This window comes from Garra rufa, chromosome 9 (genome assembly GCF_049309525.1).
Source record: "Garra rufa chromosome 9, GarRuf1.0, whole genome shotgun sequence".
Classification (NCBI taxonomy): domain Eukaryota; kingdom Metazoa; phylum Chordata; class Actinopteri; order Cypriniformes; family Cyprinidae; genus Garra; species Garra rufa.
In genome coordinates, this window is record NC_133369.1 from 38,840,234 (window position 1) to 38,862,881 (window position 22,648).

The 22,648-nt window shown below is 35.4% G+C and overlaps 1 protein-coding gene across 1 annotated transcript; it reads left to right on the forward strand.

Annotated features, from left to right (window-relative positions):
• Positions 1-1,479: 1,479 nt before the first annotated feature.
• plekha8 (pleckstrin homology domain containing, family A (phosphoinositide binding specific) member 8) lies at positions 1,480-21,044 on the forward strand. Its single transcript, XM_073846990.1, has 13 exons — positions 1,480-1,598; positions 1,974-2,090; positions 2,422-2,577; positions 4,376-4,506; positions 4,763-4,921; positions 5,025-5,065; positions 5,151-5,254; positions 5,357-5,642; positions 9,453-9,538; positions 12,742-12,800; positions 14,643-14,844; positions 14,972-15,033; positions 16,232-21,044. Exons 1-13 carry the CDS (start codon positions 1,559-1,561, stop codon positions 16,427-16,429), a joined length of 1,641 nt encoding a protein of 546 aa, XP_073703091.1. The 5' UTR covers positions 1,480-1,558; the 3' UTR covers positions 16,430-21,044.
• The last annotated feature ends 1,604 nt before the right edge of the window (positions 21,045-22,648 follow it).

The window sequence follows — 22,648 nt, forward strand, 5'->3', positions numbered from 1 at the left end:
TTTCCATGAGTTGAGATATGATTTTAGAAATTACTGGAACAAATCTTTTTTTTTTTTTTTTTTTTAATTGAAGAAGAATAATTGAAATATAAATCCAGATACACAAAATATAATCTTGAACTGTATAACAGTAAAAAGAGGAGAAAAACAAAATAAAGTAATACCATATAGGAAAAAAAAAGAATAATAATTAAATAAAATAAAACATAAAATCTAGAAACAACTAAACAATAGTTCAAATTTTCTTCCTTTTTCTCTTAAGACATATACAGATGTTAGTGGGGGAGCATAACCAGAAAAAAAATCCTCCATGAAATGTAACAACATGTCATTCTTTTTGTTATTCATTTGCATTAGAGACTTTTTCAAAACTTCCATTTTTGATAAAAATAAATTACACTTTGGTATGCATTTAGCGAATGCATTTCTGTTTGTGAATATAATATTTACCTTGCAAAATGTAAAAGTTAACAACATACTCAATCATTTTACTTTTATGTGAATAAGTACAGATAACATCTTTTAAAGATAGCATATAATTAACATTTCTTTGCAGAAATAGAAAGGTACTAACATCAGACCAAAAACAAGAGACAAATCACAATTATAAAACAAATGACACAAGTCTTCCTTGTGTGTGTTACAGAAATTGCATTGTGCAATTATTATCAATGTCCATGAATCTAGAAAGAGCTACTTTACCTGGGTACATTTTGTGAAATATTTTGAAATGCACCTCTTTAGCTTTATTCAAAATACAATATGGATTTGACCAGGTCGTTTTCCAATTAATATCAGATATTTTTGCATTTCAAAAGAATTTACCTCAAGGGTGATTTTATGTTTTGATTGCAAAATGTCTAATGTTTTTATTAATTACAAGAGGAAGAAAATATTTCGATATCATCAACTTTTAATTCTGGAAATATCTTGTCACTGCTTCCAAAAGAAAGGTGATTATTTATTAATTGTATCAACCCATTTGGAATAGCTTTAACCACTTGTTGAAATTATTTAAAGGGGGGACAAGTCATATAATATGCCACGTTGAGATATCATAATAACGCGATGGCGAAAAAGACTCGCTAGTATGTACTTTTAAAATGAACTGTTCGAAAGAACCGACTCGCTGACCTCAAATCACACTCCCAGATTCCCAATGTAAACGTTACCACCCTAAAACACAACGTTGAATTATTACTGGTCAGATATTTTTAAGGACACGCCTTAACGATCAATATCGAATTTTCATTGGACACCACACGGATAGTCTCAGCACAGCCACGCCCATTTACTCACACCGTATCCAATGAGAGCTTCGCTCAGCGAAAATCCCACAGACGTCAAGTATGTGGGCCGATCCTTCTGTGATCACATGGATTGGTATTCCAGAAGCGGTTACGCTAGTCATTTGCGTAATCTCCATTCCCAGCAGTCGCTTTGCGTCTTTCGCGTATAGTTGTCGTAGTTAAGAATTATCTCGAGTTTCTGAAAGAGGCTGTGTGTTGGACTCAGTCTTGCCACGACTAAGTAATGAATTGTCAAGAGAAGGTCTACCATGGAGGGAGTTCTCTATAAATGGACCAACTATATTAGCGGTACGTATACAGCGATGGTTAAAAGTTATTAGATGTAAATAAGGGAAGTCTGTAAAGCAGTTAGCCTGTAGGCTAGCTCTAACGTTAGTAGTGTATAAATGAAGTTAAGCCATCATCCTCTTTAGCTCTCTATGTGCTGATATTTTTTTTCAAAGCTGGGACTAGCTCAACCACATAGATTTCATCTGATAAAACCATTTTCAGAAAAGGTTGTTATGGTCTTATATGATTGTTTTATTTACTTCTAACTTATGGCCATTTAAAAGTCTCCTCTTGACTGGAAGAACGAGTCAAACCGTATTGTGCCATCAAAAGCATTGTTAAATGTGTCAGTTAAAGTGAAAAATGTCATTGCTTTGTTGTTTTTCTTGAAAGGTTGGCAGCCTCGTTGGTTTGTTCTTGAGGGAGGCACTCTTTCTTACTATGACTCTCAAGAAGATGCATGGAAAGGATGTAAGGGCAGCATCAAAATATCTGTGTGTGAAATACAGGGTAAGGAAAAGTTTATGCTCAACCTGAGCAGGAAACCTAATAGCCATTACATCACAAGCAGCTTTTCATTTTAACCTTCAGGATATCATAACACATGCTTACGCAAGTGGAAGTGTCTTCATCTTCAGGAACTTTTATGTCCCGGGGCTGATGTTTCATTCAAACTAAGGAGCAGAATTTTGTGTTCACTGCTAAATTCATTATTAGTTTAAAAAACAAACAAACAAATGAGAGTGTGAAAATACTTTATTTTTTAACAGGGCCAAAAGGGTTGATAGTATTACAGCTATAGTGACTTTGTTTTTCCATTTTCTTTGTCCTCCTTCTGTAGTTCACCCATCAGATTTCACAAGGGTTGATCTGATCATTCCAGGAGAACAATACTTTTATCTCAGGGCAATTAATGCAGCAGAGAGGCAGAAATGGCTTGTGGCATTAGGGACCGCAAAAGCCTGTCTCACAGACAACCGAACCAAAAGAGAGAAGGGTGAGTGTTGTATTTCTGCTGTAATAGACAATATATTCTAAGTAGATCATCTGACTTGTGTTAATATGACAGTGAAATATGATAATGTAATATACACTACTGCTTAGCTCGATAGTTTGGGGTCAAGTTATAATGTTTTTGAAAGAAGTCTGTTATGGTCACTAACACTGCATATTTTGTTTAATTAAAAATTTTCAGTTTTACACGATCCTTCAAAAATCATTCTGACATGCTATTTTGGTGCTTAAGAAACATTTGATATTATTAACAGTGTTAAAATGGTTGAAAACATTCTTTGTTCAATAGAAAGTTGCAAAGAACAGCATTTATTTGAAATAAATCTTTTTATAACAATGAAAACTACTTTTTTTGTCCATTTTGATCAATTTATTGCATCCTTGCTGAATAAAAGTATTATTTTGCTGATTTATTTAAAAAGTGTACCATAATAATCTTACTGACCCCAAACTTTTAAATGTTGTATATTGTAAAAACAATAACGAATAAACAAACAAACACACAAAAAAACACAAACTGCCATTTAAAATTTGGGAATAAATAAGATTTTAAATGCTTTTAAAGAAGACTTCTCTGCTTATCAAGGCTGCAATTACAGAAAAAACAATGTTTAATAATTTTGCAGTTTAAAATAGTGGTTTTCAATTTTAATATACTTTAAAATATAATTTATTTATGTGATGTAAAGCTGAATTTTCAGCATCATTACTCCAGCCTTCAGTGTAACATGATCCTTCATTGATAATACATCACCATATTAAAATGATTTCTGTTGAAAACAGTGGTGCTTCTTATTATTTTTTGGAACCTGTGATACCTTTTTCAGGATTCATTGATGAAAAAAAGTTAAAAAGAACAGCAGCATTTATTCAAAATAGAAATCTTTTATCTTTTTAACAATATAAGTCTTTACTACCATATTTTCTATCAATTTAACACATCCTTGCTGAATAAAAGTATTAATTTCTTTCAAAAAAAATAAGAAAGAAAAAACTTACTGACCCTAAACTTTGAACGGCAGATTTCTGTTTTAAATAAATGCTGTTCTTTTTAACATTTTGTTCATCAAAGGACAAAAAAAAAACAAAAACGAAAACAAAACAAACAAAAAGTGAACCTGTAAACTGCTGTTAAATTTTCTCTTTCTCTTTCTTTGTTTGTTTGGAAGAAATGAATACTTTTTTCAGCAAGGATGTGTGAAAGTGATATAAAAGTTATAGTAAAGACTTATTTTGTTAGATGTTGATTTTTAATAAATGTTTTTTTTTTGTATTCATTAAAGAATCCTGAAAAAAGTATCACAGGTTCCAATAAAAATATTAAGCAGCACAACTGTTTCCAACATTAATAATAAATCAGCAAATTAGAATGTTTTCTGAAGGATCATGTGACACTGAAGACTGGATTATAAGTATATTACAATAGAAAACTGTTATTTTAAATTACAATAATATTTCATAATATTACTTTTTTCTGTATTTTTGATCAAATAAATGGAACTTTGGTTAGCATTAAAAATCTTACTTGCAACACAATTTTCCTTCTGGTAAAGGTATACCTAAATATTATTCTATGTACTAGTCCCAGTTTCCTGTTTTAATAGACAGTATGTCAAATACAGGAAAGTATGTTTCAAACGATTGCATGGGGACTTTAACCAATGAGCTTACATAACCCATTCAGATCATGACGGTTGTTCATTTTGCAGTTTTTCAAAGAGCTGTCAATCCAAGTCTATGAAGAAAATGAATGTTAACAATAGTCTCTTTTATCTTCTCAGAGCTCCAGGAAAACACAGAGGCTCTGAAAACAAAAATGTCTGAGCTAAGGCTTTACTGTGACCTTCTCCTTCAGCAAGTGAACAAAATACAAGAAAGTTCTCTAGCGGAGACGACAGCTGATTCGGGGGAGGTAAGGGAGTGTTTGTCTTGAGCCAACCTACATTACGCTTACTGCAGCTTTCAAGGACATAGTTGACATTTATGCAGTAAACAATATACAAGCTGGTCAAACATCAATATAGAGTGCTTATTAGTTCATACATGCACTAATACATTGTAGTTTTGTCTTTATAACAAAACTAAGGGACAAATATCAGTCCTAAACCAGTCAGGCTGGTCAAGCAACTCTCAATCTTTAATTTAGTTTTGCTATGTGTGGGTTACAGGCAGGGGATGAGACTGGAACCCTAGTGAAGTCCACATGCACCACCTTCTTGAAGACCCTAGAGGAGTGTATGCAGATTGCCAGCCAGACCTTCAATCCAGATCTTCTGAGTCGGACCCCTCCAGGCTCTCCTCCTGTGGCTACCATCAAACCTCAGAAGGTATATTAAATATAATCACCCAACTGAAAATACAAAAGATTGTGCTGTTGTAGATTCTAGTTTAGTTTGACAAACAAACAATTTCTTTTTTCTCCCTCCATAGATCAAACATTCTGATCCAAGAAATCAGCACCCAGGAGAAAAGTGAGCTCAGTTCATATCAATGTACTCTTGTGGGTCTGATGTGCATTTGTTTGTCTCTAATCTTTTTAAAATGTGTGTTATGCAGACAAAAGGGCTTAATAAACATCTCAGGAACATCAGCACATGACAGTGGACCAGATAACGAACCACCTCCATCTCCTCAAGAAGACATGCCTACATCTCATAGAGGTATGCTAATTATTAAATCGGTCAGATTCAGAACTGATTATACATGCTGCATTTGGCATTACTCAACTATCATTTCCTATCTTGTCTGTTTTTCTCTGTTAGGAAGTGGTTTAATGGCAGCCCAAAAGGAGCCCATGGAGCCTCATAATGGCTCTTCATCAAGCACAGAGGACCCTGAAGAATTTGTAGGAGAGAAGAAGGACAAACCACCAGAAGAAGCAGACGTTGCCCAAGAAAAACAACAGGAAGTCTCACCAAGCCCCACACAGAACAAAGAAGAGGTCACTGAAGAAATCCAGGCTAACCTGGAAGTGAATGAGCCTCAGTCTGAGAATAAACAGGAAGAGGAAGATAAGGTGGACACATTCTTCAGTACTATGAGTCACAGGTATGAGGCGCCTCCGTTGCTGTGATCCTCTGAGGGAAAACTCGATGAATGTACTGCACACATTTACACCATTCTGAATCTTGTTTTTGGTTTGAAAATTAGCGAAATATGCTAATGTCAAGTTACAAGCTAACACTACTTTTTGACAGACAAGAGTGCTATTTGCAAAGTTAGCATTATAGTAAAAATCTAGATCGAAGGACTATAAATCTCCATTGAGTAGTATTGTGTTTTTAAAGGAGAAGATCACTTCCAGAATGAAAATTTCCTGATAATGCACTCACCCCATGTCATCCAAGATATTCATGTCTTTCTTTCTTCAGTCACAAAGAATTGAAGTTTTCTGAAGAAAACATTCCAGGATTTTTCTCCATATAATGGACTTCAGTTGTGGCCAAGGGGTTGAAGGTCCAAATTTCAGTTTCAGTGCAGCTTCAAAGAACTTAGTCTCGCGTAGCCAGACCTTCAGACTGACGGCTGAAGGTCTGGTATTCATGGCAGCTTTCATTGGCCAAGGCCCGCCCATAAGTCCGTTTGACCGACATGTAAAACAACCAATCACAGTTCGTTTCGTTCAGCGTCACGTTTCGGGGCATAGAAAAGCCCCCACAACAACAGACGGGCATGCAACAAGTCAGTCACTGAAATAACCAGCATTGAAAGTTAACGAAGAAGAGGGAGAACAAGCAGTAAGTCAGTAATTTGTTTGCGAACGTCGCAAATGTGTATAACAACAACGGCGTCTGCATAAGCACCTTTTAGCAAAACGCGAGTAAATCAGTCTGCGCTTTGTTTCCCGGCGGACTGAAAATAAACGCGACACTCGCGTGTTCCGGAAATCCGATCAAATTCAGCTAATCAGATCACGACTTCGACATTCCTGAAGTGTTTCCAGTTAAGTGTACCATATGCATCAGACGTTTAGCCAACGTTCCGTGGGCGTGACGTCTGAGGCTGAGACTACAAAGAACTCTACACAATCCCAGCCGAGAAATAAGGGTCTTATCTAGTGAAAAGTTCTGTCATTTTCTTCATCTGTGTACTGGTTCAAAAAGGTAGGGTAGGGCAAAAAACTAAATTTCATTTTCACCTCCAACTTCACCTCCAAATTATCCAACATTGTTGACTTCTGCCTACGTTACACGTGCCTTATTAAATAATGCATGAGGTCAAGTTACTGCAAGCTTTTGTTTTTAAAAACAAAATTTTTACATTTTTATTTTTTCAGAAAATGAATGATTGTTTCGCTAGATAAGACCCCCATATTCCTTGGCTGGGATCGTGTAGAGCCTTTTAGAGTTGCATTGAAACTGCAATTTGGACCTTCAATCCATTGATCACCATTGAAGTCCACTATATGCAGAAAAATCCTGGAACGTTTTCCTCAAAAACCTTAATTTCTTAATTTCGACTGAAGAAAGAAGAACATCAACATCCCTGATGTGATGGGTTGAGTAAATTACCAGGAAATTTTCATTCTGAACTTTAAGTAACCAGGTACAGCACGATAAAGTCACTTGTATGTGGCTTGCTGTGAAATGCCACAGAAAACAATTTGGACTAACCTGAAAATTCATAAAACAAACAAAAAATGCATTTACAGAAATGCACTTTAATTAAAGTCTATGTTGTGCGACAAGAATTTTTAGTCATTGGAAGTCAATGTTAGAACTTTCAGAACTTTTTTTATGAATTTGTCACTTTGAATAGGGTAGCTCCACCCACAGTCAAAAATCCCATTGGTCTAAAATCCAGGTCTAGCTACTTATTAAATTCTAGATAAATGATTGTGCTTTTGTCACTTGGACAAAAATAAGACTGACCTTTATAATGGATACTTGGCGTCTCACCTGGTTGAATCGTAATGTAAAAGGCACTTTCCACAAATAGGGTACACTTTGGTGTGCCTTCATTTTTCTTTAGCATTAGACGCAAATTTTAGAAAACCAAACTAGAACCTTTAACATCACATATGTGACCCTGGACCACAAAACCAGTCTTAAGTCGCTGGGGTATATTTGTAGCAATAGCCAAAAATACATTGTATGGGTCAAAATTATTGATTTTTCTTTTATGCCAAAAATCATTAGGAAATTAAGTAAAGATCATGTTCCAAGAAGATTTTTTGTAAAATTCCTACTATAAATATTTCAAAATTTAATTTTTGATTAGAAATATGCATTAAGAACTTAATTTGGACAACTTTAAAGGTGATTTTCTTAGTATTTAGATTTTTTTGCACCCTCAGATTCCAGATGTTCAAATAGATGTATCTCGGCCAAATATTGCACTATCCTAACAAACCATACATCAATAGAAAGCTTATTTATTGAGCTTTCATATGATGTATACATCTCAGTTTTGTAAAATTTAACCTTATGACTGGTTTTGTGGTCCAGGGTCACATATGTGTAAAAATGTCTTTAAAATAGAGATATTTTTAAATTGTTCCAAGGTCTTGACCTTCTCAAAATATGGCAATGTCATATAATTTTGACATACTATTGAATTTCTATTCAATTAATTGTAGTTAAATCTATTTAAAAAGTCCAGTTCAAATGTCCAAACATGTAATGTTTTGCTGTTCCACATTTTGTGTGAAACCATGTTACCAATTGATTTTTTTTTTTTAACTGACACCCAAGACGTAATATATTTTGGGCTACAGGAAGACAAGTAAAAAAGTATATGTATTATAATATTAATAATAAAAAAAATGTAAAACCACTTAAATAAGTAAATTGACTTCCTTAAAGGATTAGTTCATTCCTGAATTACAATTTCCTTATAATTTACTCACCCCCATGTCATCCAAGATCTTTGCTTTCTTCAGCTAAAAAGAAATTAAGGTTTTTGAGGAAAGCATTCCAGGATTTTTCTCCATATAGTGGACTCTAATGGGGATCACCAGGTTAAAGCTTCAAATTGCAGTTTCAATGCAGCTTCAAAGGGCTCTACACGATCCCAACCAAGGAATAAGGGTTAAAAAGTATTTTATTATTTATTTTTATTTACATTTTTAAAAAAAAGAATGATCGTGTTGAGCCCTTTGAAGCTGCACTGAAACTGCAATTTAGACCTTCATCCCGCTGATCCCCATTGAAGTCTTTCTTTTCAACAGAATAAAGAAAGACATGAACATCTAGAATGACATAGGAGTGAGTAAATTATCAGGACATTTTAATTCTAGAGTGAACTAATCCTTTAAGTAGAAGTTAATGGTTAAGCACCTTCCTTGCTGGAAAGATTTTTATTTGTACCTTGTTCGTGGAAAGTTCCTAAATAATAAATTAAATGTCTTGCAGTTTCAATATAGTGATTTCATCATGTAAAGACAAGTGGTTCATGATTGTTTATCATGGTGTGTTTTCCTTTGATCGCTCAAAATGAGGCCCAGCCTTTGATGAGGGTTTGTAGATTCTTTTGCTATACATAATTCTTTCATCTCTTTTTATGTAATAATGAGGTCAACACATAACTACTAATCTGTTCCAGCAGCCCTCATTGGGCTGAAACCAAATTACAGTTGAGCCAGTAATGTGAAATGTTATCAAAGCAACATGCCAGTATTCAGATATGAAAACCTTTTCAGTATTATATTGCTTTGTGAAGGTTGTGTAATCTCATTTACAAAACCTGTATTAAACGTGTGCTGTTCTTAATTAAGGACTGCATGCTCCAAACTGGTTTTCTTCTGCTTTGGCTATGCCTGCTTTTGTATTGCTGTTTTATTTCATCAAATAAATGTTTTGTTGACGTGTGTACTAATGTATTGTCCTTGTCTGAATGTCTGTGGTTTCTTTCTTGTAGATTTAGTGATATAATACTGGAGGACGACAGTGGTATTCCCACACAGGCCTTTTTGGATTCTTGCTATGCTATAGTACCAGTTTTAGGTAGGACACTCTATCTTTCACTCTTTCTCCCTTTTCCACCCCTTTTTTTTCTCCGTCAGTCCAGGCTGTCTCATTCTCTGCTTTCACCACGTGCTCTTGATTATTATTATTATTATTTTTTTTTTCGCATCTCATGTTAGTCTGCACAGTTATTCCTCATTTTCCTTCAGGCATGGTCATGCATGCTCTGCTATGTCTTTATACTGGGACAGTTTGGTGAGTATTTGAACCAAGGACCTGGGCAAAAACAAGAAAATCTGTCAGCAATCAATTTAAAAACTTTTGAACAAAAGATTTTGCTCACTTTTCATCACATCTTAAGAGCATACTGTATTTGTTTCAAATAGTGAAACTTGTATGTTATATTAGTTCACTACACACAAAGTGAAATATATCAAGCCTTTATTTGTTTCAATTTGATGATTATGGATTAAAGAAAAAAAAAAAATCCAGTATTTCACAAAATTAGAATATTTCATGTGACCAATAAAAAAAGGATCTTAAACGCACTTTGACCTTCTAAAAAGTGTGTAAATGTACTGTATTATGTCCTCAGTACTTTGTTGGGCCTCCTTTTGCAGTAATGTGATAACAAAGGTGATTGGGGTGTCATGCACTTTTTTTTTTTTTTTTTTTTTTTTGAGGGGAACTGTTTTTTTTGGCATGAAAGCTTGTTTCTACCACTGAATAAAAATTAAAAAAGGTCATGACTTTTTATCTCACAATTCCGACTTTTTCTCAGAGAGATAAACTTGCAATTATGCATTATAAAGTCAGAATTGTAAAATCTTAAAATTCTGAGAAATAAAGTCTGAATTTTGATATAAACTCGCAGTTGTGAGTTACTGAGTCAGAATTGCATGTTTATCTCACAATTCTTGCAACTCTGACTTTATAACTGGCAAGTTTACATCTCACAATTCTGAGAAAAAAATAGTGAATTGTGAGATAAAAAGTCACAATTATTTTTATTTTTTTTATTTTTTTCTATATTTTTGGATGGGCATGAAGTTTCTGAAAGTATTTGGGGATTGGGTAAGTGTTGGCCTCAATTCTCTGTGGGTGATGGTGGCTCGATGCACTTAAATGCACAACCGAAATACAGCAGAAGTGTGTACAGGTAGATTATTGGACTGCACATGAATGGCATGAATTGTTATTTTCCACAAACATTTATAGATCTTCACAAATAATTAAAAAACTGAATGTGCGAAACAGAGCATGTTGTTGCTTCACAGTAACAGTGACTCACCAATATACAGGTATGTGCCAAAAAATTGGAATATCGAGGGCAAGTCCATTTATTTTAATAATTTGTTTCAAAAAGTGAAACTTGTATGTTATGTTCACTACACACAAAGTGAAATATTTCAAGCCTTTATTTGTTACAGTTTTAATGATTATGGATTGAAGATAAAAAACCCAAATCCAGTATTTCACAAAATTAGAATATCATGACAAAGTTCAACATTGTAGGCTCCCTGTGTCCCATTCTAGTCAGCTAATTAACGCAAAACACCTGCAAAGGTTTCCTTTAGCCTTTAAATTGTCTCAATCTGGCTTAGTAGGCTTCAGAATCATGTGGAAGACTGCTGACTTGACAGTTTTGCAGAAGACCATCATTGACACCCTCCATAAGGGGGAGAAGTCTCAAAAGGCAGTTGCAAAGAAGCTGGATGCTCACAGAGCGCAGTATCGAAGTATATTAACAGAGTGTTAAGAGGAAGGGGAAAAGATGCACAAGTGACACGGATGACCGTAGACTTGAGAGGATTATCCAGCATAAGCTTCATAAGGAGTGGACTGAGGCTGGTGTGAGTGCATCAAGAACCACCACATACGGACGTCTGCATGACATGGTCTACAGCTGGAGAATTACATGCGTCAAGCCATTCCTGAAGCAAAAACAACATCAGAAGCGTCTGTGCTGGGCTAAGGAGAAAAAGTACTGGTCTGTTGTCCAGTGGTCCCAAGTCCTGTTTTCAGATGAAAGCAAATTTTGCATTTCATTTGGAAATCAAGGTCCCAGAGTCTGGAGGAAGACTGGAGAGGCACAAAAGTCAAGTTTCTTCAAGTCCAGTGTGAAGTTTCCACAGGCAGTGATGGTTTGGGGAGCCATGTTATCTGCTGCTGTGGGTCCATTGTCTTTTATCAAGTCCACAGTCAATGCAGCTGTCTACCAAGAAATTTTAGAGCACTTCATGCTTCCTGCTGCAGACAAGCTTTTTGGAGATGATGATTTTATTTTCCAGCAGGATTTGGCACCTGCCCACAAAGCCAAAACTTCCAGTACCTGGTTTAATAGCCATGGAATAACTGTACTTGTTTGGCCGGCAAACTTGCCTGACTTAAACCCCATTGAAAATCTATGGGGTATTGTCAAAAGGAAGATGAGGGAACAGAGACCCCGAAATGCAGATGAGCTGATGGCCAATATCAAAGCAACTTGGGCTCCATAACACTTCAACTGTGTCAAAGGCTGATTGCCTCCATGCCACACCGCCTTGATGCTGTAATTACTGCAAAAGGAGGCCCAACAAAGTACTGAGGACATATACAGTACATTAACACACTTTTCAGAAGGCCAACATGTGTTTAAGATCCTTTTTTTTATTGGTCACATGAAATATTCTAATTTTGTGAAATACTGGATTTTTTTTTTTTTATCTTTAATCCATAATCATCAAAATTAAAACAAATAAAGGCTTGAAATATTTCACTTTGTGTGTAGTGAACTAATATAACATACAAGTTTCACTATTTGAAACAAAATATTGAAATAAATGGACTTTCCCTCGATATTATAATTTTTTGGCACATACCTGCATGTATACACAAAAGTTCAAAAGTTTGGGGTTGGTAAGATTTTATAAGGTATGCTCACTCTATCTGCATTTTATATATCCATATCATATATTTCAAAATGTAATTTATTCCTGTGATGGCAAAGCAAAATTTTTAGCAGCCATTACTCCAATCTTCAGTGTCATATGATCCTTCAGAAATCTAATATGCTGATTATGTAATATAAAAGACTTCACTGCCACATTTGATCAATGAATCCATTTTTACTAAATAAACATCTTCATTTCTTTCAAAAAATAAAACCTCTACTAACTCCAAACTTTTGAACAGTAGTGTATGTTTAGGCAAAAAATAACAGTTTAATGAACAAAGTACTTACAAAGACTTTCTCCCCTCAGACAAGCTTGGACCAACTGTCTTTGCTCCAGTTAAAATGGATTTTGTGGGAAACATTAAGGTAAGTGTAACATGCAAGCAATATTTTTTTTAATACTCACTGTATCCTCTTTTTAATAAAAGTAAGAACAGTAAATAATACATGGCGTATTTTAAATTACATGAGTAATTTAGTGGGTTTACAGATTCTAGATTCTAGAATGGCATTCAATATCGTCTATAATAATTACTGTAATAATAATTAATACATTATCCATATATTGACAACATCTAACTGCACACTGCAACAAAGCAACAAATCATTTGTGACCCTGGACCGCAAAACCAGTCATAAGGGTCATTTTTTTTTAAATTGAGATTTATACAATTTAAAATTTACTTATCTGAAAGCTAAATAAATAAACTTTCCATTGATGTGTGGTTCATTAGGATAGGGCAATATTTTGTTAAGATAAAACTATTTGAAAATCTGGAATCTGAGGGTGCAAAAAAATTTAAATACTGAAAAAAATCGCCTTTTAAAGTGGTCCAGATGAAGTTCTTAGCAATGCATATTACTAGTCAAAAATTAAGTTTTGATATATTTACAGTAGGAAATTTACAAAATATCTTAATGGAACATGATCTTAATATCCTAATGAGTTTTGGCATAAAAGAAAAGGTTTATTATTTTGACCCATACAGTGTGTTTTTGTCTATTGCTACGAATATACCCGTGCTACTTAAGACTGGTTTTGTAGTCCAGGGTCACATTTGAACTTTGTATCAGTATGTCATAATGGAACAAGGGATCAGTTTACTGTCTGGGATTTGTCGTGTCATGTTGCGTCGCATCACACCGCATTCAGTGTAGACAGCTTCACTGATTATAATGAATTAGCCTGTCTTTTGTCACATTGCACCATTCGCGTCCAGTGTAGACAGTGTTAGATTTATTGTTTTTTGCCATAAGTATTCCCAATTATAAATTCTACAAACATGTATTTGTGTCTTCAATGGAAGACTGTTTCCACCACTGAATAAAAATAAAAAAAGGTTTTTATCTCACAATTCGGACTTTTTTCTCACAATTGCAAGTTGTGTCAGAATTGCGAGATGTAAACTTAGTTGTTTTACAGACTTTTTTTTTTCTCAGAATTGTGAGATATAAACTTGCAATTCTGAGATCAGTCTTTTTCCAGTCGAAATTGGGCTTTATAACTCAAAATTGCGAGTTTATATCTGAGATAAAAAGTCAGAATTGCGAGTTTATATCTGAGATAAAAAAGTCAGAATTGCGAGTTAAAAAGTCACAATTCCCATTCTTTTTTTTTTTTTTAAATTCAGCTGCGGAAACGGGCTTCCATAGTTTTCAGCATATTCGTAAAATTAATTTTAAAATGTACCAATATAATCAAACCAAACTGAATCAGACTGCATCATGTTTTAGCAAATCAACTATTTTTTTTTTGTCAGAGCAAATATTTAGCTTAAATGAGGGGTGCCCAGCTCTGTTCCTGTTGATTTACCATCCTACAAAGTTCAGCTCCAACCCTGATCAAATACACCTGATCCAGCTAATTAATCTCATAGGTAGCTCTTGATAATTACAGACAGTTGTGTTGGAGCAGGGCTGGAACTAAAGTCTGCAGGTAGGTAGATCTCCAGGAACAATGTTGGGTAGCTCTGGCTTAAATGATTGACCACTCAGTGTAATGACCTTGATGATTGGTGAGGTTCCTTGCCCGTTACACTATATGAATTATAGCTTTGAAAGTCAGAAGTTTTGGCCAAGAGTTCATCAACTGTAGTTTTTAACAGGGTTAATAAGGTCAACATTCACTGTCTCTGTATCTATTTTGGATGTCACTTTAACCACTAGAGGGCATAATAGCTTGGTCATCCTCCTTATTTTCTCCATCAGAAAATCCAGCAGAAGGTAGTGTCCGATCCTGAGAGTTTCCCCACCCTGCAGAGCATCGTCATGCATGAGGTGGAAACGAAGGTGGCACAGGTGCGCAACTCGGCCACAGAAGCGCTGCTGTGGCTTAAACGTGGACTCAAGTTCCTCAAAGAATTCCTTTTTGAAATCAATACAGGGATGAAGGACGTCCAAGGAGCTCTTAGTAAGTCATACGATCAAAAAAGCAAAAAGAAAATAACACCTGCTTCAAACAACTGTCCTTCACCTAGGATGTTGTTATCAGTGCTTTGTAATGTCTCCTGCTAAAAGTTTTTGTTTACTTCTTTCAGATAATGCATATGGAAAGACACTACGACAATATCACGGATGGGTTGTTCGAGGTGTCTTCGCAGTAAGTGTTGTGCTAAGAGTGCTGTTTTTCCATTTGAAGGAACATTTGTCTGCTTCAAAAAAGGACAAAATTAAATCCAAATTAAAAAAGAACAAGTTAAAGGGATAGTTTAGACTAAAATGAAAGTTCTGTCATTAATTACTCATCCTCATGTCATTCCAAACCCATAAGATGCTCGTTCAAAACGTTCTTCAAAACACAAATTAAGATATTTTTGATTAAATCCAAGAGCTTCCTGACCCTGCATAGTCAGCAACGCAGATACCATGTTTAAGGGGAGCCACTGCAGGCAAAAACGCTGTTTTTTTTCATGCACCTATCAAGTTTGAGATTTTGGGCTTTTTAGTTTTTCATAAAGTGTTTTTTCAGACTAGTGGAAAGGAAACATCCAACAAACACTGTTAAGTGTTTATTTTATAGCACTTTATCTATTTGTGTCAATAGATTTCAATTACAATACATATTTTTAAAGGTTGTTTTCTCAAATTGAGTTTTCTCTTCTACACTGAGCCATAAATCCCCACTTACACACACCAAACTTTAAATTTTTATTCCTGTCTATATCCTGAAGGTTTTTACAGAGGGATTTGTTCATATATAATTTGCTTGATTTTATACAGTTTTTCCCCTAAAAAATGGTAAAAAAAAGTGTTTCCTGTCTGTTCTGAGTTTTTTCTGAATTGAATGTCGTGATGAAATGAGATACCCAAAATTCCCTCTATAAAAACATTTGACTCTTAATATGTCAAATTAAACAAGAATTTTGAAACTTCATCCAATGTTTAGATTTTTTTTTAGAAAATTAGAAATGCATGCATATTAGCACATATTTCATTAAATAATGCCTCATTTGCATATATAAACCTAACATTTAAAAAAAAAAACTTGTAATACAAAAAATGTTTGCAATTATCAAAGTAATCAACTGGGTAAGTAAGGTTAACTATGATAACGATTAGTTAATTTTTTTACCCTATTCACCTGCAGTGTCTCACTTTAAGGCCCAGAAAGGTAGTAAAGGAAAAAAAAAAAAACTTTTTTTTTTATTTCAGAATTTTTATTTTAGGGTGAACTATCCCTTTAAAAATGTCAATTTGTGTTCAATTGAAAATAAATAATATACAGCTTTGGAAAAACAACATAAAACATACATTCAACCCCTCTTAGGCCTTTCTGACTCTGTTTGTATTCATTTTAGCTGGCTCTGCGGGCCGCCCCGTCCTATGAGGGCTTCATGGCTGCTCTGGTTTCTCATGAAGGCGATGAGCTAAAGGAAGGCTTTATGATTGGCATGCATCGAGACCTGGACATCTACCTGCCATCAATGGAAAAGCAGCTGTCCATTCTGGATGCTCTCTATGAGGAATATGGCTTGGAATCAGACGAAGTTGTGTGACTAACAAAAACACACCTGCACAGCGACCAGAGCTTGCTTCTGAAGGAGCTCATCGGTTTCAGTGGTGAACTTGTAACTCCTTCATCCACTGTGGTAACCGAACCAGAAGTTAGTGTTGAAGAAGACAGGGAGGTTAGGGAGTGTGTTGGATAATGTGGCAACTGCAGACTCTGGTAAGTCATCCCTGCACATTTTTTTAACAGCCGCATCAGAATAATGCTAGCTGAAGGGGGCAGGGTGTGATTCCAAGTGTTTTCAGGGAACAGCTCTATTTTTAGAAACCATCAGTGGCGTGATCAAGTGTTTTGTTGACATTGGTTGTATGTTTTTTCATACACTTTTAGGCATGAGAGTATAAACGTCAGATAAGCTGAAGGTATTGTTTACCTGGCAGTGAAGAAGGTGTTAGTTGCAGTATCCTTATTTACAGTAAAACTGCACATGTGCTTTTCACCTCACCTGAAATATCGCATTACTTTTGTTTAGATACTCGCATCTCATTCGTTTTAGACTAGCACAAAGCTGAGAAGTTATTTGAAGACTTTCGGGGATTACATTCGTAAAACCAAGTACTTACGTTAAGTATACAGATACTTTGGCGGGCTATTTTTTGCAGTGGCATAATCTTAGTTTAAACACATTCGCAATGGTTCAGGACTTGGTGAGAGGGACCAAAGGAGAGTTTCTATTTAATGATTTAGTAGAGAGATTTACCTCTACAAAAGGAAAGATGTCATGATATTTCCTCAGTGACTTTATTTATTGACTTATTTATATGAATATTAATTCTAACTTGATTTTATTGTAAGTATCATAACATGCTTACTCTCAAGTCATATGAATGATACTAATGTGTGCATGTTGCATTGCATGGGTTTTGTTTTTATATTTCAAAATTAATCAAGATTTAGATTACTAAATGATTAGCACATAATATGAGGATGACTGTTCTCTTAGGTTTACTTCTTATTCTAATTGCATTCCACAGAGTTTTTAACTAAAATCTGACAAACCGTTGGCTTTATACAGTGCCTTGCGAAAGTATTCATACCCTTTAATTTTTTCCACGTGTTTATGTTGCTGCCTTGTGTTAAACTGCTTTAAATTACTTCATACACCATAATGACAAAGCAAAAACAGAATTGTCACAAAAAAACCTGTCTGAAACAAGTACATTGCATAAGTATTCATACCCTTAACTCAATACCTTTTGGGTATAATGCGACAAGCTTTGCACATTATTGGCAATTATCTCCTCACCTCTTCACCTCTCAAGCTGTCAATTTGGATGGGAACGGATGCACATTTTCAGATTTCTTCAGAAATGTTTGATTGGGTTCAAGCCTAGGTTTTGGCTGGGCCACTCAAGGACATTCACAGAGTTGTCTATAAGCCACTTTTGCTGTGTGCTTAGGGCCATTGTCCTGTTGGAAGGTGAACCTTCTGCCCAGCCTGAGGTTCTGAATGCTCTGGACTGGGTTTTCATTAAGGCCGTCTCTATATTTTGGTGCATTAAGTTTTCGTCTACTATGACAAGTCTCTCAGTCCCTGCCGCAGAAAGAAAGCCCCACGGCACGAGGCTGCTACCACCACACTTTACTTTTGGGGTGGTACTCTGCAGGTGATGAGCAGTGCCTGGTTTCCCTTAAACATGATGCTTGAAATTGAGGTTCATTAGAACAGAGATTCTTTGTTTCCCACAGTCCTTTAGGTGCTTTTTTGCAAATTCCAAGTGTGTTTTTATGTGTCTTCATTAAAGAGAGGACTGAGTTTGGCCACATTGCCATAAAGACCGGATTGGTGGAGTGTTGCAGTGAGGTTTGTCCTTCTGTAGGTTTCTCTTTTCTTCACATATGATCATGGAGCTCAACTAGAGTGACCAACAGTTTCTTGGTCACCATTCTAACCAAAGCCCTTCTCCATCAATTGCTCAGTTTAGCCAGGAGGCCAGCTCTAGGAAGAGTCATGGTTGTTTCAAACTTCTTCCATTAAGGGTAACAGAGACTACATGCTTCTGTGAACCTTCAATGCAGCCCATTTTTGAACTCTTCCCCAGATGTGCGGCTTGATGCAATCCTGTCTCTGAGTTCTACAGGCAGTTTTTTTTTTTTTTACCTTAGGGCCTGGTTTTTGCTCTGATATGCATTTTCAGCTGTTAGACCTTTTAAGATGTTTATGCCTTTCCAAATCATACCCATTCAATTGAATTTACCACAGGTTAACTTCACTCAATGTGTAATAACATCTACAAGCAATATGAATGCTCCTGAGCTAAATTTCAACTGTCCAAGATAAGGGTATGAATACTTATGCAATGGAATCATTTAAGTTCTTTATTTTCTTTATAAATTTGAAAAGATGTTAACAATCTGTTTTTTGCTTTGTCATTACGGTGTACTGAGGGTAGGTTGATGTGGGGGGAAAAGTAACTTAAAGCAGTTTAACATAAGGCAGCAACATAAAGCATGAAGAAAAATTATGAATTATACGAATACTTTTGCAAGGCACTGTAGATATACCTTCCTAACATTGTAATGTCAGAATTTTCATGCTGTTCCAAACCTATATGGTTTGTTCTGTATGTTTCTTCCTTCTGCTGAACACAGAAGATATTTTGGTAACCAATAAGTTAGCCTGCTAATATTAAATACTAAGACAAAATATCTTTTGTGTTGACATGAAGTCAAAATGAAGGTGTTAACAAACCTGTATGAGCTGATGAACACAAATTAAGATATTTTAAAGAATGTTGGTAACAAAACTTCCACAGTATGGGAAAAAAATACAATGGAAGTCAATGGCTACCGTCAGCTGTTTGGTTGCCAAGTATCTTATTTTGAGTGAACTATCCCTTTAAATCCAGTTGAAGAGCAGAGCTTTGACATAGCAGCATTTAAGAATTAGTTCACTTCCAGAATTAAAAATTTTCCTATAATTTACTCACCCTTGTGTAATTCACCTTGAGCTAGTGCCAATTGTTTCGCTTGAATAAGACCATTATTCCTTGTGTAGAGCCCTTTGAAACTGCAGTTTGAACCTTTAACCTGTTGATCCCCATTGAAGTCCGCTATATGGAGAAAAATCCTGGAATGTTTTCCTCAAAAACCTACATTTATTTTCGACTGAAAAGGAAAGAGATGACATAGGGTTAAGTAAAATATCAGGATTTATTCTGGAAGTGAACTAATCCTGAGTTTGCTTCCTTTTTTATTTAACATTTGTGACCCTGGACCACAAAACCAGTCATAAGGTTAAATTTGACAAAACTGAGATGTGTATATAATACGAAAGCTCAGTAAATAAGCTTTCTATTGATGTATGGTTTGTTAGGATAGGACAATATCTTTAAAGTTGTCCAAATTAGGTTCTTAACAATGCATATTACTAATCAAAAATTACATTTTGATACATTTACAGTAGGAATTTTACAAAAAATCTTCATGGAACATGATCTTTACTTAATTTCCTAATGATTTTTGGCATAAAAGAAAAATCAATAATTTTGACCCATGCAATGTATTTTTGGCTATTGCTACAAACATACCCCAGCGACTTAAGACTGGTTTTGTGGTCCAGGGTCACATTTGTTTAGAATTACACATGGAGTTTTTCTTCATTTAGGAATAGCACACAGGATCCATGTTGTCGTTCACTATAGTATTAAAATATGTCTGTACGTTATGCCTTTTTATATGTATTTGTAATTTTTAAATTGTATGTCATTTATACTAAATTGCCTGCAGTGTTTTTAATCTTTTTATTCACAAAATATGCAAAATTTCATGCGACGCAGATGGGTTTTGTATTTTCAAAGTCATTAGGTGACCAATACCAGGCATTATCCATTCAAGTGACCGTTTTAGACACAAGTAATGTGACATCGTTGTTATGACACTCAATCCTTCAATATCTGGATGTGGTTGCTGGGATACTCTCGCCACAACAAGGATGATCTCTAGACTCAATAATAAGGGCCAAGAATAGAAGGATTGTTTTTACGTGCACTTGTGCATGTGTGATAGAGGGAGAACTATTTCTAAGGATTTTGTTTTTCAAAACACAACAGAGGCAGTTGACTGTTTTGAGAATGTATTCTAGTGAATAAATATACTACTACAATCGTACCAAGTATTTAAATGAGCGTCACAGCAGTTCTGACAGAAGCAATATTGTGTTCCATACTCAATGGAAACACTTTACCTATGCAGCGTTGCTCCATCCATTTCAAGGGGATGATGGGAAAACATTTGGGAGAACATCTTGGGCAGGCAGGACAGTGGAATTGGCACTTGGATTCTAAATTAACCTCTTGCAACACCCCTAGCACTCTATCAAAAACTTCTTGGCCCATGAACAGAGTTTTCCAGTGACCTGAATGGAAGGTTCTTGGAAGGAGAGTTCTACTATGTTTATTAGATTTCAAGCAGCCAAACAGAATGTAAATTATTTTTGATTAAGCAATATCTCACAAGCTTTTGTACAAGAGCTCAGCTAACAAGAAGTTAAAATTGAGTTCATACTGTTTTTGCATTCAACTATGTTGCTTTGAGCTAAAGTCTTGCGTCTTTTGCAAACTCTTGCACTTGACAGTATTAAAAAAAAGCATCTCTACATCTTTCATTTTGTGTTTTTAAAGGCAAAAACGCATTTTCTGTGAATGACCCCTAGTGAGGTTTTGTTCCTGCATGTCATCAATCAGCTATATTGGTGGCACTGAACGTAAATGATGCCACTGAGCTGAACGAAACTCTCATATTTAGCTGATTATTACTGCTTAAAATGGTCAATTATTGTTGTGTTTTGGGCTGTACTAATCGGTCGGACCAGGAAAAAAATTTGGAGCACTATAGACTGCCAAAGTTATAATAAATCGAGACGAGGGCAAAAAACTGTCTGAGGAACAAAAGGTGTTTGTGGTTGGCTAAACTGAACCAGGATTTCCAGGACAACATTTGTGTTTGTTCTTATTTCACGTACACTGCTTGTACGTATCTTTACCACCTATCAATTTTAGTTTGTCAAAATATTGTGCCCTTTCCTGCTTCTATATGATTTAGCAGCTTCCACATTTTTTTTGTGGTTTAGACAGCATAAATTAGAAGAAAAACGTATTCAGTTATACATTAACCATGCTGTTGTTTACATCTGAGTATATTCAATATGGCTGTGCATCCAGGTAACTGACCAAAACCGTGATCAAACACTGCATGGACACCACAACAAATGTCAAGAGCTTCGGTTTTTAATCAATAATGCAGCATGTAACAGAATCGGTTTAAACTTCTTAACAAACTTAAACTTTCATACATTGCAGAATGCAAAACCTCTTTGTAAGTCTAGGTATAAAAAAATCTCTTTTTTTATCAATTCTCATTTTTATGAAACAGTATAGATTCTTAAATCTCAAGAATTGATTAGTCTAGCCAGGGGTGACGAACTCCAGTCCTGGAGAGCCGCAGCCCTACAGAGTTCAGCTCCAACCCTAATTAAAACTCTCCTGTCTGTAGCTTTCTAGTAACCCTTCAGACCTTGATTAGGTTGTTCAGGTGTGTTTGATTAGGGTTGAAGCAAAACGTTTGCCACCCCTGGTCTAGCCAAACCAACGTTGTAGTATGCCTCCCATCCAATAAATTGCAATAAGCTTTGTGCTTTGTTACTTTCGAAATGAAACAAGTCTCAGATTTCAAATTTTATTACAGCATTTAAACAGTAATAATTGGCATTTTGGCGCAGTTTAATGTGAAGTGACAGATCGCTGTAGCGCCTCAGTTCAAGAGAAATGTCAACAGATCATCTCCTCCGCTTTAATCCCTGTTGAAAAAAACAGCATATGCTGGGGGGTGTTCCATAAACCAAGTTTACCAAATAAGTCAGGCTTATTTCAGTTAGTCTGACTTATTTTGAGCCAAATCAAGTGACAATAAGTCAGACTAACTGAAATAAGCCTGACTTATTTGGTAAACTTGGTTTATGGAACACCCCCTAGTTAGGTAGGTTTTTATGCTGGTCCTTAGCTGGTCATGTTGCTGGTCAAGGACCAGCATAAACCAGCATACCAGCATCAAAACCTACCTAACCAGCATATGTTGTTTTTTTTTCAACAGGGATACCAGTTACGTCTCTAAATAAATATGAATAAACATAAAAGGTATGTTAAAAGAAAGAGTACAACTTACTGAAATCCGCATCCTGTCTCATGAAATCGTTCATTCAGTGTTT